We start from the raw sequence: 15639 nt of genomic DNA on the forward strand, positions 1-15639 counted from the left end.
TCCCCCCACGAGTGGGTCCAGGCAGCTCCTTCCTGCAGAGGGGCAGGGGAGAGGGCTGTGGGGCGGTGCCTGTTTGCTTTTAGGCACCTGCCCTCCTCTCCCCACGTGTTCCCTGCCTCCAGTTCCAACGTAGGGGTCCAGTCGGCAAGCCCCTCTGGGAAGGGAGGGGTCTTCCCCGAGCTCCCGCCCTCCCATGGGTTGGGCCGCAGGTGTAGACGGCCTCACCGAACTCTCTGGGACCCCCGCCCCCCCACTCCCAGGTCCATTGTCCGTGTCGGAACCGCAAGTGCAGAAGAGGGGTGGGCCAGGCCGGTCCAGTGGTGGCTCAGTCTGATGGCTGCGCTCCCTGGAGGGCCCCCCAGGGCTGATGTCTCTGAGGCTGCAGAGTCCTGGCCTGGGCTCCTCCGGCCCCTCCCCCACCGTATTTTGTTTAAAAAAAAAAAAAAAAAAAAGGAAAAAGAAAACGAAAAAGAAAAGAAAGTGGGGGAGGCCGGGGGGCGGGGGACAGAACATGGGGGAGAAACAGAGGTGGTCGGCTGGGGAGGGGAGCCCCGGGCTGGGGGCAGCGAGCCTCAGTTGGAGTCCGAGTCCGAGGAGTCTCCCGACGAGGAGGAGCTGGAGCTGCTGCCCTCAGACTCGTTGTCCTCGTCCTCGTCGTCGTCGTCGTCGTCGTCCTCGTCCTCGTCGTCCTCCTCGTTCTGGGGGGCGGGGGCGCAAGGGGTGCACGGTCAGAGGGCGGACTCGGCGGCGAGACCCCCCGCCCCCCCGCCCCCCCCCCCGCCCCCCGCACGCCCCGCAGCCTCGCCTCGTCCCCGTCCTCGCTCTCATCCTCGCTGCTGGACTCGGAGGAGTCCCCGCCGTCCTCGGAGGAGTCCCCGTTCTCGTCCTCCTCCTCCTCCTCGTCCTCGTCCTCGTCCTCCTCGTCCTCGTCCTCGTCCTCCTCAGACTCCTGGGAGGAACAGGGGTGCGTCAGCGGCCGCGGCCCCCGCGGGCCCCTCCCCGCCTCCCCCCTCCCCCCGCCGGGCGGAGCTCCTCACCGACTTGGACTGCAGGGCGGTCCGGCTGGACTTGGGGTTCGGGCCTCGCAGCTTGGTCATGCTCTTACGTTTCTGTGGGAAAAGCCAGGGACAGACGGAGGGAGCGGCTCCCGACAACGGCCCCCCGAAGCCGCCCCTTGCCCGGCGCCGCCCTGCTCCCCGACTCACGTTGGAGATGTATTCTTTATACGCCGCGCGGTCCTGAGGAGACAGACTCTGGGGGACAGAGAGGAGCAGGTGAAGCCCGGAACACCCCCCGGCCCCGAACCTCTGCTGACCGAGCGCCAGGCAGGGGGCGAAGCATTTATACGCCATGGCCCGTCTCTCCCCCGCCTCTCCCCCCGTGCCCTGGGTCTCGGCAGAGAGCCCCCCAGGATCTGAGAACGCAGCCCCAGCACTACTGCTTAAGGCGGCCTGAATCCTTCTCTGAGCTACCTTCTAGGACTGTTGCTTTTCCTGTCCCTCCCATCGTGTTACCCAAGCGCGGGCTCCAGAGTTAGGGGCCTCCTCAGCTCCGAGAGGCCCCCCCACAATGACCAACACAGCGTGGCATCATCATTCCCTACCCAACGAGACTAGAGCCACAGCTGAGGCAGTCTGGGGCTCTCTAAACTTCTGGACACCCACACCTTGCTACCTAAACCTATCTCCCAGGGTCCCTGGCTAACCTGCCCAGATGGCTGCGTAGGGACATAGGGGACTCTCCCGTGACACATCTATCTGACCGCTCAACCAAGGCACAGAAGGGGAGCTCAGAGGCTTGGGGCCAGACCAGAGTCTTGCGAGAGGTCCCCTGGTCCCAGATGCAAGCAGGAAAAGGCAATCTGACTTGTACTGCTCTGCCCACTAGCTGTGTGACCTTGGGTAAATGACTTGACCTCTCTTCTTTTACAGCAACTGCTCGACACAGCAGCGAGGACGCTAAACGAAATCCTGAACGTGGACTAGCTAGAGGAGGCCTCCTTCTTCCCGGGGCCCAAGGCCTCTCACCTTGACCCAGAGGTCCAGGTGTACTTTGTACTGCTTCTGCTGCTCCTCGGCCAACTTTTTGTAGTGCTCCTTCTGGCTCTGGGAGATGCGTTGCCAGCGGCTGCCGATCTCCACCATGCGCTCCTTCAGCGGCAGGTGGTTCAGCTCCCCGTTGGAAAGCAGCTCCTGGGAGAATTTCTGGTAACCGTTCCTAGGAGGTGGGGGGGGGGGTGCAGGGAGGGTCAGGACCCTGGCCCGGCGGCCCTTCCCGCCGCCAGGGTAGGTCCCGGCTGCTGGGACTCACATGGGAGGCTTCTTGGGTTCTCCTTGGAACTTCATCTTCTTGGAGGAGTTTGCAGCAGCTGGGGGTGCCCGCATCTCGCTCAGCTCTCTCTGTGGGGACGCCCAGGAAGGTCACGCTCACTCCACGCCCCTCCCCACCCAGAAACATTCCTACCTCCTGCCCGCCCTGTGCCACCAGTAGCACCCGAGCTGGCTCTCCTTTTATGTCCCAGGGAGGAGGGGAAACCGAGGCAGAGCCAGGGAGCAACTTCCCAACAGCTGACACCTGGGGCAGGCGCCGCTGCACCTGAAAGTGCTGTCACGACCGCACCCGCGTGACCGGGACCACCGTCCCTGCTTTACTGACATATGACTAAGGCTCAGAAAAGGGAAGTTGGCAGATGTGCTTGGGGTCACACGCAACCGGGTTGGGACTTTTGGGTCCACGGCCCACCCCGCGAGGAAAGCCGCCCACCCAAAAGGGTGCTCCCACCAGTCAAGTGGTAATCCCACCTCGTATCGCTTTTGGTCTTCGGCTGCCTTCTTAATCCACATCAGTTTCTCCTTCTTCTCCATGTTGTTCCAGGTCATCTCCATGGCTTTCAAGGCCTTCACCCGGTCATTCTGGAGACAAACAGGGGTGTCAGCTATGGGAGGGGGTCACCTGGGGCTGGAGGCGGCCCGTGTGGACGGCCTGCTGAGCAGCCCCTCCCCAGCTCCCTGCCACCTTGAAGCGGGCCAGGTAGTCCCCGATGACACTCTGTTGCCAGATCTCCTCGGCTCTCTTGGGTGACTCGGGCAGCTTGCCCCGCTCCTCCCGGTCCCCGCCTGGCTTCCTCTCCGACTGGGCCTTGAGCGCCGCCTCCCGCGCCTTGTACTTGGCCTGTGGAGGGACGGCAGGGGTGTCAGCCTTCCGGCCACCCCAAGGGGGCGCGCGTCCCTCAGCCAGCAGTTGAAGGCTGCTTCCCCCGCCCGCCTCCCGCAAGGGCGGGGCGCACAGAGGCGTGGGCTGGTGCAGATGTCTCCAGCCCCAGGCTCAGCCCGCCAACCGGCTCTGCTCCCCAGGGAGCCTGAGCCCTCAGCTGACAGCTTCCCGCCTTCCGGCCTGGCCTGCGGAGCTCCCAGCATCTGAGCCCAGGCACACGCGTGGCCCACCCAGGCCAAGGGTGAGGAAGTGCAGCTAGCTCAGGGCAGGGGGAGAAGCAGCCTGGACTTGGCCCTGGCAGCCCCTGGCCTAGGGAGCCTGACCTTCTTCTTTTCAGACAAGTCGTTCCACATGCGGGCCAGGAGACGGGTCAGCTCGCTCTCCGAGAGCTCGGGCCGCTCTTCCTGCAGCTGCCGCCGCTTCTCTTCAGAAAAGATGAACATGGCCGACACGGGCCGCTTGGGCTTCTCTGAGCCTCCCTGCAGGTGACCGAAGAGGGCCAGGGTCCACGGGGTGTTGGCAGGGAGCCTCACCTCCCCCCGCCCCAAATCCTTGGTTGTGCCCCCTGCCCACCTTGCCCCCTTCCTGGGAGGGCTTCTTGGAGGCTGGGCTGGTGGCTTGCTTCTTGTTGATGCTTAACATCTTCTCCTCCCCCAGGACCCGCTGCTGCTCCTCCTCAGGCAGGCTCTGGGTCAGAGAGGAGAGGTGGCGTGGGGCTGGGCGCCTGGTTCCCAGCCTGCTCCCAGGGGGCCCACCCCTGGGGTTGCTCCACCCCAGCGGCCCTCCCCTGAACAAGAACACTCACCTCCAGGAATCGGAGCAGCTCCACTTCGTAATCTTTCTTTTTCTGGGAAGGGAAGGGGAGCCAGGGTCAGGCTAGGTGCAGACCCTCTGGTTCTTCAAGGGACAACAGCCCTCTGCGACCCGTCCAGAAGCTGGACAGGGCCTCATCTTCCCTTCCAGACAGCAGACACGAGCCCTGAGGCCATCTGCCTAGGTCAGCCCAGACACTACACCCAGCACACCACCAAGTGTGCAGCAGGTGCCCAAGGGACGTCTGAGCAATCGCTGACCGACGCCTAGTTGGGGTCAGGTCTCACGCCTCAAACTTCTGAGGCCGGGCCCAAGGGTCACGGGAAGCCTTCCTCAGCACAGCTCACCTGGTCACACTTCTTGTGATAGGCGTCCTTCTCCTTCTGGGAGAGCAGCTTCCACTGCTGGCTACATAGCACCATGCGCTCAGTGCTGGGCACGTCCTTCATGTTGGCCATCAGCTCTGCACAGTACAGTGAGTAGCTGTTCCTGTCAAAACGAGCAGGAGAGGAGCGTCCCCCTGAGCGACCAGGGCGGCCCAGGGCACCAGGCTTCCCCAACTTCAGACACTGGCCGAGGCTGCTGGCCTAGCTCCCGAGATGCCCGCTTGCCCACTCAACCCACCCGCCCCGGGGGCAGCGCTCACGGAGGTGGCTTGGTGGGTCGCCCATCAAACTTGTCCTTGAGCTGGCGTTCGGCCTTGGTGAGGGTGGACTTGGTGATGCCCTCCTCACTGATGTTCAGCTCGGGGTGCTTCTGGATATAGTCACGCATAATCTCCTGCAGAGTGAGGTGGGGGGGGGGATGGAGGGCAACGGGGTGTGGGGTTAGCTGGGGCCGGGGAGGGGGGGAGAGCCGCTGGGGAGGGGAGGCAGGGAGCAAAGCTGGGGGGGTGGCCGTGTGTCTGCTATGTCACACGAGACATGGTGCCCTGCCCTGCCCTAGCCTGAGATCTCATGGAGGGGGAAGGGAGGACAGGGAAGGTAGGGGCAGAGGTGAGGGGCCCAAAAGGCCCCTCCCTCAAGGCGGGACAGGGAGTGACCGCCTCCCGCTGAGTGCGGAGGTCACAGAGACCGAGGGCAGAGGCTCTTGAAGAGCCGGATGGGGAGGAGCGCAGCGGAAGCCTAACCTCGTACTCCTTCCGCTGCTCCAGGGCCTTATGAATCCATTTCAGCCTCTTTTTGTCCGAGAGCTGAGACCACTGCTTCCCCAGGGAGTCCTTCACCTCCTTCGTAGTGGCCTGCAAACCAAAAGCCGTCAGACACACGCAGGCAGCCAGGGGCAGGGAGAGGGGAGGGGGAGGGGGGCACAGAGGCCCCCACCCCCTCAGGCCACAGGGGGTCACATGAGTGTCCCCCACAGGCCAGGAGGGGAAGGTGGAGAGGCGGGGGTCCCGCCGGGGTGCAAGGGGACAGGCTCACACACACACGCACGCACACGCTCGCACGCCAGCTGGCCCAGGCCCTGTCCATGCAGCCCACCCCTGGGGAGGGGCCTCCTCTCCTGCTCCCCTGCACCGTGCCCGGCCGACCTGGTGCGGCTCCCCCCTTGCCACCACCGTGCCCCCTCCACCCCCACCCCCTGGCCGGACACTCACATCTGGCCGCACTTTGAGATACACCTTCTTCTCATGGGTGTACCACAGCTGCTGGGGGGTTTTGGGCTTCTCAGGGATGTCCGACTTCTTGGCATTCTGGATTAGGTCAGGGTGATCCTCCCTAGCCAGGGCGTGGGGAGCAACAATCAGCGGGTGCAGGGGGTTCCTGCCGGGGAGACCCCCATCTAGCTGGACCCAACCACCAAGGCTCCTGGGCCTATCGACTGGGGACCTAGTGGGACGGCGGCTACCTGCCTGTCCCTGCCCTTGAGCATGACCCACTAGGGTCTACACATGACCCATCCAGCTTCCGTGCCTCACAAAAGCCAAACTCGAGGCTCTGGTCGGCGTCGCCCTATTCTGCCAACACCCAGTGCCCTGTGGCCCTCCTCTGGGCTCCACTGCCTTACCTGAACCGGGCCAGGTTTCGCTCGAATTCTTGTTTCTCCCTCTGGAAGTCCTGAATATATTTCATCTGGGGGAGGAGGGGACGGGGTCACCCAGGACCCAAAGGCTAGCTATAAAAACCACCAAGTCCTCCTTGCTAGCCATTTTGCCTCCCCGCGGTGACGTGGACAGAGGGTGGCATGAGCGCGCAGGGGATGTCGGCCTGCCTTCCAATGGGTTGGGGAGACTCAACCGTAGCCAGTCACAGTGAGCAGTGACAGGGCTGGGACTCCCCCTGACCCTACCTCCCCACCTTTCCCCCGGCACCGCAAAACTCCCCATGATGAGGAGTCAGGGTAGGGGGTGCAGGCCTTGCCCCGATTGCTCCCTCCTCCACTGTCTGTGGCAGCGGATAATGGTCTCGTGCCTCAGGGTTGGCCCACAGAGCCGGGCCGGGGCCAGGCCAGGCTGGACCCTGTTTTCAAGGCCCGAGGGGAACCAGTGTGGAAGGAACCCAGGGTGAATTCTTGCACTGTAAATGACATCCTAACAGATCTGTCTCTTCAGTTCAGATTTTCTTCCCAATCCACCATGTCCAGTTCCCATTCCTAACCCCCTCCCATCACCTGCTTCCAGGCTCCGGCCTGGCTGGCTCCTCAAGCCCTCCCTCCCCCACCCCACTGGCTGTCCTCTGCCTTGGCTTCTCTTTATTCTCCTCCACCTCTTCCTATAGGCCTGGCCTCCATTCCCGCCATCAGCGAGCTACTTCCCTGTCTCGTTCCTACCTCTCCACTCCTTGCTCAGACTTCCTTTCCAATCTGTCTCTTTCCTTTTTTTCATCTGCCTCCTGTCCCGGCTCCCAGTCGATGTCTAGCTCTCCTTCCTCCCCCATTCACAAGAGGCAGCCTTGGAAGGGCCCAGGGGCTCACGACTGAGCCCGACCCCTGCCTCGCACAGAAGAGGCACCAAGCGCAGGAAGGGACCACTTCCCCTTCCCCTGTGGTTCCTGCAGAAGACAGGGAACAGAGCCCAGCCTCCTCCGCTCCAACTCCGGCCCTCTCTGCACAGAACAGCAGCTTTCAGAACAGGAAGGCACCGTGCAGACTGGGCTCACTCTCTGCGCCTCAGATAAAGACCAGGCCCGGAGAAATGAGGCAACTTACCAAAGATTACACACAGAGCAATATGGTGGCAGGCAGGAGGCCAGGCCCCCAGTCTTGGGTCCCCCAGCTCATCGCCCTGTCCGCCCTACCACGTAGCTCCTTGTCCCTCCCTGGTCCTTGGACCCTCTGCCTCTCCCTCCCATCCCATGAGTGTCTGGGCGTCGCGTGTATAGTCCGTCAGCCCTGCAACATTCCCAGCAGAGGGGCCGAGGAGAACTCTGCCAATTCCTACTCCAGCTTGGCCCGGGCAGCAGTTACAGACAGCCGGCTCCCCCCAGCCAAGGTGGCTCCTTTTTGGGTACAGAACTAAGGGCACGTGAGCCTGCAGCCAGAGTACACACACCAGGAAGAGGGCTGCGCGTGGTGCGGCGGCCAGGATCACCTCCTGAGAGCCAGCTGGGTTCTGGCTTTGTTTCCTCTTTCCAGCAAACGGGCCCTCTTGCCTCTCCTGCAGCCCCTCACCGACTCCCCTCCCTGGCTCCACCTTGCAAGGCCAGCACCCGTGGGGTCCGTCTCTCTCCCCACCCCATCTCCCTCGGGCCCTGCCGCAGGCTCCCCGACTGCTTTGCTGCCAACCTCTGCGAGGGGTCCGCATGACCTCACTGTGCTTGTGTCCGCGCCTGCCCCGGGGCGGCTCGGGTAACCTCTGCCCAAGGTTAAGAGCGCAAGGCCGCAAAGGACACGGTGTGTCCTTGGGTGAACCTGCGCGCGGAGGAAGGAAGCCCACCTAACGCGTGGGCGTAGCAGTGAGAAGAGCACCGGACCCAAGTCCTGCTCCGCTCTCACGAGCTGTGGCACCCGGGACACGAGTCCCACCCGAGCTTCGGTTCCTCGCCCCTGTGATCGGAGGAGTTACCCCTGCTCCAAGGGGTTACCTTTCCAAGGACACTGCAAACATCAAAGGAGGCCACACTGGGAAACGTCAGTGCCAGCCTAACAGCGAGGACGCGGGGATGTGTGCCTAGGAGCGGAGCTGTGAGAGAACACTGCGGACGGTCTGGGGGGCAAAAGGTTGGTCTGCGCGCCTGCTTCAGTCCGGGTCACACCTTTGATGGTGCCCGTGGCTGACAGTGTGTGGGACCGGGATGGGATGATCAAGTACAGCTGCCCAGTACCCTACACTGTGCTACGCTGACCCACCCAGAGCCCGGACGCCAAGCCCCTCTGTCTGTGCCTCCCCCAACGGCTGACCTACACGGCGCCAGCTGCTCCCTGCCTTTGCCCTCCTTCCCCTGAAGCCCCCCTCCCCCCACCTTCTTCTTCTCCGGCAGCTCCTTGTATTTCTTGGACAAAATCTTGGTCAGGTCCAGGTTGCTCATCTCAGGGTGGAGTTTCGCATACTTGGCCCGCTTCTCCATGAAGAAGCGGAAATAAGGGGTCAGGGGCTTCTTTGGGAAGTCCGGGTGTTTCTGGAAGGAGGGTCAAGGACACGGTGAAGGTCAGACAGCATCCGTTCTTTGGACCATTCCTCTCCTACATGCCATGCTCCTCCTCCTGGAAACTCACCTTGAGTTTTTTGCCTTTGTAAGGATTTTTAACGTGTTCCTGAGCATCAAGGATCAATTCTGTCAATGTACGGAACTTCCTTACCTAGAGGAAGAAGGGAGGTGAGTGCAAGGGGAAGTTCAGAAGAGGGAGAAACACCACCCCAGAGCACACCCCCCTTTTCCAGTGGGTCTCCTCTACTTTCCACTAGACTGAACTCATCACAGGAGGGGCAGAGGCCAACAGCCACACAACTCAAGATGGCCCCTGACACCCAGGCAGACACCCAGGCGCTGGCGCTGGCCCAGGCAGTCCGTACACACCAAAGGACAGCAACAAGGTGACCACCTGACCTCGATGTGGTTGTCCATGCCAGCACCTCATTCAATCCCCAGAACAGCTGAGGCAACAGACGCTCCAAGACCGTACGTATTCAAGGCCACACAGCTAGGAAGTGGCAAAACTGAGAACTCTAGGCCAGGGCTGTCAAGCGTGCCACCTCCCAAATGCACAAGGGCGACCACATGAGCACCTCGCCTGGTCTCTTTCCTTCCTGTTTATAGACTTCTGTTTCCTCTCCCCCACCAGGAAGGTTGAGGCAGAGAGTTTGTGTAGCTGTGTCATGAAGCGGGGGGGGGGGGGGGGGGGGGGGGGGGGGGGGGGGGGGGGGGGGGGGGGGGGGGGGGGGGGGGGGGGGGGGGGGGGGGGGGGGGGGGGGGGGNGGGGGGGGGGGGGGGGGGGGGGGGGGGGGGGGGGGGGAATCAGTTACCTCATTAGAAATCTCCACCCATTTGAGCTTGCACATGTCTCCGGAAAAATCTTTAAATGCTACTTTTTCCCAGTCCATATGTGACTCGGTAGTTTTGAACTTGGAGCTGTCATTAGATGGGAGGTTGTTCTTCATGCATTCCAGCAAAGTCAGCATGTCTTCCTGAGACCAGCGGTCTGGGGGGGTAGGAAGAAAGGCAGTCATGCCCAGTTCCACGCTCCCCCCCATCTCTTCCCCAGTCCCTCTTCTCCAGAGATTCCCAAATCCCTGGCTACCTCCTATGGGAAGGCACGGACACGACATGATCTAGTCATAGGAGAAAACCGTGACCACATGGATTAGAACAGGGATTCGTGTCCAGACGGCATCAAAACTACAATCGTTTCTAACAAGCCAGGGTGCCATAGGCCTACTACTTATTATAGCGAAGGAGAAGAAACGAAGCTACAGTGATTCGGAGCTCGGTGGGAAATGGGAGAGGGAGAGAGGCACAACACGTTTATATGTGCTGCCGCGTTGAAGTTCTGGGCAGATCCCGGAGATGGGCCAAGACAGAATGGAGTGTGGGCAGTAAGGAGAATCCATGCAGACATTTGTCTCCAGCATGGCTGGAAACTGCTATTAAAGACATGGGTATCCCATCAGCCCCCACTCCCTCTCGGCCTCTGAGGAAGACCAATGGAGAAATTTGGGGCGAGTAAGGAAGATGGAATGGAAATGGAAGAACCGTCCAAGAGAGTTGGGAGGTAAAACAGGCAGGTGGGCAAAGGGCCCTGGCCCCGGGGTGGGGGTAGGGGGAGGGAACCCCAGAATTCCGAGTTGTCTTTTGAGCCCAACTCTCCAGGGAGGCAAATAAGGGGTGGGGTCTGAACTAGCGACTTCCAGTCACTGAAATACAGCTCCCGAAGGCCTCTCTGGAGGTCGGTGGCTCTGGAAGGTGAGGTAGAACAAATATTCAAGGGCTAGTAGTCAAAATGGCTCTTCATTTGCATTTGCATCTGCCTCTGGTAACCTGGGTCAGGGTTTCCACAGGGTGGGTCACATGGACCCATAATCCTTTCTCCTCTCAGCGTCCCACAGTCATGGCCAGATGCTCAGCCTCATCCTACCCCGTGCTCTGTACACACGGGATCCCTCCTGGATGGGGTAAGGGTCTAGGTATGGGCAGCCTATGGCTCGGAGCCTCAAAGCCACCAAAATATCCTCTCTCTCCACCTGCCTCACAAAAACTGGTGGCCTCTTAATAACAATAAAAATAAAACCCCGAAAAGCCTTCCCCATCTCTCTTCCCCCCCCCCCCACATTCCTCATCCTACTTCCCATTCCAGGACACGGGGTGCAGAGAGGACACACTGGGGCCCATCTGGGAACCCCAGAAAGAAGGCTCGCACAGGCCTCCTCCTCCCTCTCTAAGACGGGAAATGGAGTGTGAAAAATACAGCTTACTGCCTCAAGGCCAAATGATCTGAGTTTAATCAAACTCAGCTCCTGAAACTGAAGACACCGACCTCGTCTCGATTCAGAGAAGGCAGACGTCAACCCTTTCGCAGGACAGCGGACCCCCGCAGCCAGCCATGGGAAAGAGAGAGCTTAAGTTGAAGAGCTCCTACCTTGGCCTTTGGGGGCGGCCATTTCCAGGTCTGTGGGGCAGTCAGCTTCTCCGTTCATTCTTCAGCCGTCCAGCCACCTCCTCCAGCCACCTCCTCGGGTCGTGCTGGCCGGGCAACCCGCGGTCAAAACCACCTCACCCTTTGGGAGAGATACCAAGCCCCCACTCAGGCGGGATGCGAGGTGAGGGACTTTCTAGTCCTCCCTCCCCCAAAGGGGAGGGGGGGACGAGTCCACACTCTCACGGAGACCCTGCCAGGACCCTAGTAGACCTAATGGGTCGGTGGGTGTGGGAGGGCGCCCCCCCCCGCCCCTGCAGCCCGGCTCCACCGCGTGCGCCCTCCCCTGCCCACGCGAGAGACTGCTTCCCAGCTCCCGCGTGCAGCTAGCGCCCGCCCTCCGCCCTCCGCCCTCCTTCCCCCACCCGGGCCAAAAAAAAAAAAAAAAAAAAATCTCCTCCTCCTCTGTGCGCCCGCCCCGGGGAGGCCCCAGGCTTGAGGGCGGGGGAGGAGGAAGGGCGGGTAAAGGGCGCGCGCGACCGCGAAAGCGGGCACGCGCCGCAGTCTCCTCCTCCCGCCTCCCCCCGGCCGGTTCCCCCCGCCTCCGCAACCCGGCGGGGACCCGGACGCAGCGCAGCCGCCGCCGGCCCCGGAGCGCAGCGGCCGCACCGCCCCCGGGGACCGGATCCGGATTCCCGCCGCCCCCCCTCTCGGGCTCCCGACGCCGTCCCCGCCCGCCTGAGCGGGCGAGCAGCCGGAGAGAAGCGGCCTAGCCTGCCCCCCGCCCCCGAGCCACCCACCCCGGCCAGAGGCGCCGCCACCGCCCAGCCACCCCGACGCGCACGGAGGAGCCCGGCGCAGAGGCGCGACCACGGCGGGAACCGCCGCCTCCTCCCCCGAGCTTGCGGCCCAGCCCCGCCGGCGCCCCCGCCCCGGCCTCCGGGGAGCCGAGCCAAGGAGAGGGCGGGAGGACGGCGGCCGGGAGGCGGGGGCGCAGCGCTCACCGGCCCCGCCGCCCCCTCCGGCGGCCGGCGAGAACTGCGCCTGCCGGCTCGGAGAAGCGCGGGCTCCTCTGCCCGTGGCCCGGGCTCGGCTCGGGCCTCCCTTCCTGCCCTCCCCTCCCCCGGCTCTCGGCGTCCTCTCCAGTGCCCTGATCCTCTCTCGTCCAGTCCCCTGCTTGGAGGGCACCCCGGGTCCCCCTCGGCGTCCGCGCACCCGCGGTTCGCTCCCCGCCACCCGGCTCCGACCCCGGCGCGCGTCCTCAGCCGCCTCGGTTACCCGGCGCAGCGCGGCCTCCGGGCTTCCCGCTCCGGCGGCTCCCTCCCCGGCTCTGAGCGGCGGCGCCCTCCCCCGCTCGGCCGGGCACAGCCGCAGCTCCCTCCCGCGGCGGCAGCGGCTCCTCCTCCGGGCGCGGCGGCGGCGGCGCTGGGGCGGCGGCTGCTGCTGTGGCGGCGGCGGCTGTGGCTGCTGCTGCCTGCTGCTCCTCGCGGCGAAAAGCACAAAGCACAGCGCCCTCCGCCTGCAGGCAGCCCGCCCGCCGCCCGCCCGCCGGCCCCGGCCTCAGCTCGCACACCCCCCGCCGCCGCCGCAGCCTCCGCCGCCGGAGCGGGGAGGAGGAGGGAGAAGGGAGGAGGAGGAGCGGGAGGGGGGGCGGGAGAAGCGGGGCAGCGAGCGCGTCCTTCCCCGTAGAGCGCACACCGACCCCCGGGGAGCGAGCGCCAGCCCGCCCGCCTCGCCGGCTCCGCTCCCTCCCACAGCCTGCCCGGGCGGGCTCCGCGGGGGGCAGCTGGGAGGAGGGGCGGGAGCTGGGGGGACCCGGGCGGCCGAGGCGGAGGGAAGGAAGGAGGGGAGGGGGGTGGTGGTGGTGCTGGTGCTGGTGGTGGTGGTGCTGGCGGCGGCGGCGGCTGCTGCTGCTGCTGCTGCCGCCGGGGAGGGGGGGGGGCCGGGGCAGGGAGACACGCAGCCGCCCGGATGGCGGCGGGGCTCCGAGCCGAGGCGGGCGGGCGCCGAGAGCGACCTCGCCAGACCCGCGGGGGAACTAGCAGACTCCGCCGGCGCGGGAGGGAGGGCGCGAGGCGCGGCCGCAGAGAGGGTGCCCGGAGGGCCCCCCGGCGGCTGGGAAGGCTGAAGGGGCGCCTGCAGCCCTGCTTGGGAGCTCTCCCCCAAGTCCTCCCAGCTCAGATTCGGGCTTCCACGGCTGTCCTCACCCGCTCCCGTCTCCCGCCTCCTGGAGCGGGTGCTCCGCGCCCACCCTTATCCCCGGAGCGTGGCCACCGGCTTGGGGCGCACGCACGCCCATCGCGGCGCCAGGCTTCCGCGCCTACCTCGCGGGTCCCCTTGCTGCTGAACAGCACACATACACACACACGAAACTTAAAAAAAAAAAAAATTACCCCGACCAAATGCCCTCCCTGCAAATTAAAAAAATAATAAAAATCCTTTCTGCTCCCTACACCCCGGAAACGGTGAAGCGGCGATGGGCTCCGGCGGAGGAGCCGCTCTGGGAGCCGGTTCAATCCAGCCCGGCATGGCTCCCCAGGCCTGCCCGGGCGCATGGAGATCGGCGCCGCCGCCACTCGCCGCAACCCCTCTCCCCCGAAATCCGCGGAGCCCGGGCTCACTTACCGAGCGTGTGAATGGGAGCGCGGGCCAGGGGCACCTAGGGGTGCGGCGGGCCGAAGAGCTCCGCCGCAGCCGACGCCGGGGCAGCGAGTCGCCAGACAAAGCCCGAGATGGCGAAGCGGAGCGACGGCTAATGGCGAGCCCCACGCGCCGCGCTCCGCCCGCCCCGCTCCGCCCGCCCGCCCGCCCGCCTCGGCGCAGCGCAGCGCCGCTCCGAGCGCTCGCCCGTCAGAGCCGCCTCGGCGCCGCCGCCTCCCGGGCCACACCGGCCTCGCCTGGCCCCTCCGCCTCCTCCGGGCCACTCCGCCTCACCCCTTCCCTCCCACCGCAACGGGGGCTGCACGAAAATTAAAAAAAAAAAAAGAAAAATGCTTTTCTTTCTTTTTTTGGGGGGGGCAGGGTTGGCGTGTTGAGACTTTTGGGGTTTTTTTGCCCCCAGCTCGCACTCACCTGCGGAGCCGCCGGGAGGGCTGGGGGTGGGGGCGCGCGGGGCTGGAGCCGGCGAGCGCGGGTTGAAAGCTAGCCAAGCTCTGCAGCGCCCGACCCGGGCGTACACGCCGCCGCCAGTCCCCGCAGAGAAATCGTCCTCCTACCCCCGCCTCCATCGCTCTGCGTTTCTCTTCCAATCAGCCGGTCGCTTGGCGGCTCCTCCATTCTCCGGCCAAGCCCGCTGCCTAGAGCGAGCTCCACTCCTCCATCTGCTAGCCCGGCTCTTCGCTCCCCTGCCGGGGCCGGCGAAGCGACGTGGGGCCGGAGGGGGATTTGCGAGGGAACCTGCCTGCTTCCCGCTCCCATTGCTCCCTCCCCACTGCCTCCTGCCTCCCGCTTCTCTCCTGCGTCTTTCCAACTCTCCCCTGTCGCCACTGGTGTGTGTCTGAGTGTGTGCGCGGGTTTTTTTTTTTTTTAATTGCTCTTTGCTTTTGCAACCCTGAAGCCAAAGCGAGGGGGTGGGGGATAAAGGAGGGGGGGGTTACAAAAAAAAAAAAAAGCAAGAAAGAAGCTCTTAGATTTGCAACACATTGAAAAAACCGGGGAGCACCCTGCCTCGCCGGATCTCGGCTCCCTGCGAGGGCCTTCCGGGTTTTAGAGCGAGCCTCTCGTTCTCAAAGCCCCTCACCTCCGCCGGGTCTAGGATCCGAGGAGTCCGAGCAAAAAGTTCTCCCCCTGGGCCGTAGCAGAGGGTGTCAGGGTGGGAGTTGGGATTTCTCTAGAAGCAGCAGCCATCCCCCCAACCCTGGTGTCGGTAGTGGGGCCGTGGGTAGGGTGCAGAGCATAATCCCGTTGGGTCTGAGCGAAGGGGCTTCCGGGGCGAAGTGGGAGCCGGGAGACCGCGCTTCGCGCATCTCCCCCTCGGTCTCTGCCTCCGGTCCCCTGCCAGCTCCCCCTTTAATTTTTTTTTTTTTTTCTCCTCTCTCCTTTAATCTAATTTCTTCCAACTCCACCTTTGTTGTTACCGGCGTCACGCCCGGACCAGCCAATCCCCGCCATGCAATCAGCTTGTCAAAAAGCCTCGGCCAGCCCTGGGAAAGCAGGCCGCGGGCGCCGCTCCCCCCGTCTCCCTCCGGCGGCGGCGGCGGGGAGCCGCGAGGGGAGCCTGGCACCCGGGCCTCGTCGCCCGAGCCGCCGCCGGGCAGCCTTGGCGTAGGCCTCCCGCCCGCCACCGTCCTGCGGACCGCGGGGCCAGAGGCCTGGGCGGGGACCACCCACCACCCTCCCGCGGCCTTGGGTCGCGGTCTTCCGTCCCGGCCTCCCCCCCGCCCACCCACCCCAAAGGAAGGGCTGTCGGGACGCTGGGAGCCAGGAGACTGAAGAAACGCCCGCTTCCACCAGGCGAGCCTGCTGTCTGGGCCGCCGCTCCCCGGGCAGCGCCACGGCTCCAGGCGCCCGCGGCTCGCGGGCTTGCCAGTCTCCCACACCGACACTGCCAACCGCCCGGAGAGTCACCGGCCCCTTGGACTCCCCCTGGCACACAGCCCTTTCTGT

General features: G+C 64.4%; 1 protein-coding gene across 4 annotated transcripts; it reads right to left on the minus strand.

Moving 5' to 3' along the window:
* Positions 1-486: 486 nt before the first annotated feature.
* Positions 487-14158, minus strand: UBTF (upstream binding transcription factor). 4 transcript variants are annotated; one of them, XM_039220907.1, is made up of 21 exons: positions 14107-14158; positions 11038-11176; positions 9428-9603; positions 8680-8763; positions 8427-8582; positions 6034-6098; positions 5624-5744; positions 5156-5266; positions 4673-4806; positions 4374-4515; positions 4019-4060; positions 3787-3900; positions 3537-3692; positions 3016-3171; positions 2802-2912; positions 2311-2399; positions 2028-2217; positions 1206-1253; positions 1038-1109; positions 806-949; positions 487-698 (listed from the first exon to the last, which is right to left on the minus strand). In XM_039220907.1, exons 2-21 carry the CDS (start codon positions 11093-11095, stop codon positions 573-575), a joined length of 2295 nt encoding a protein of 764 aa, XP_039076838.1. In that variant the 5' UTR covers positions 11096-11176; positions 14107-14158; the 3' UTR covers positions 487-572. The 4 variants fall into 4 exon arrangements, with proteins under 4 accessions (XP_039076838.1, XP_039076836.1, XP_039076837.1 ...); XM_039220905.1 differs by lacking the exon at positions 14107-14158 and adding an exon at positions 13660-13790; XM_039220906.1 differs by lacking the exon at positions 14107-14158 and adding an exon at positions 12313-12546.
* Positions 14159-15639: the final 1481 nt, after the last annotated feature.

Source organism: Hyaena hyaena, unplaced genomic scaffold (assembly GCF_003009895.1).
Source record: "Hyaena hyaena isolate Hyena2069 unplaced genomic scaffold, ASM300989v1 scaffold_925, whole genome shotgun sequence".
Taxonomy (NCBI): Eukaryota; Metazoa; Chordata; class Mammalia; order Carnivora; family Hyaenidae; genus Hyaena; species Hyaena hyaena.

Coding starts and splice junctions, on each gene's coding strand:
- UBTF (XM_039220907.1), bottom strand. CDS start 11,095: ATGAACGGAGAAGCTGACTGCCCCACAGACCTGGAAATGGCCGCCCCC. Junction 4,807..5,155: donor AGCAGCGGAAGGAGTACGAG/GTTAGGCTTCCG, acceptor CTCACTCTGCAG/GAGATTATGCGTGACTATAT. Junction 3,693..3,786: donor CCTCCCAGGAAGGGGGCAAG/GTGGGCAGGGGG, acceptor GGTCACCTGCAG/GGAGGCTCAGAGAAGCCCAA.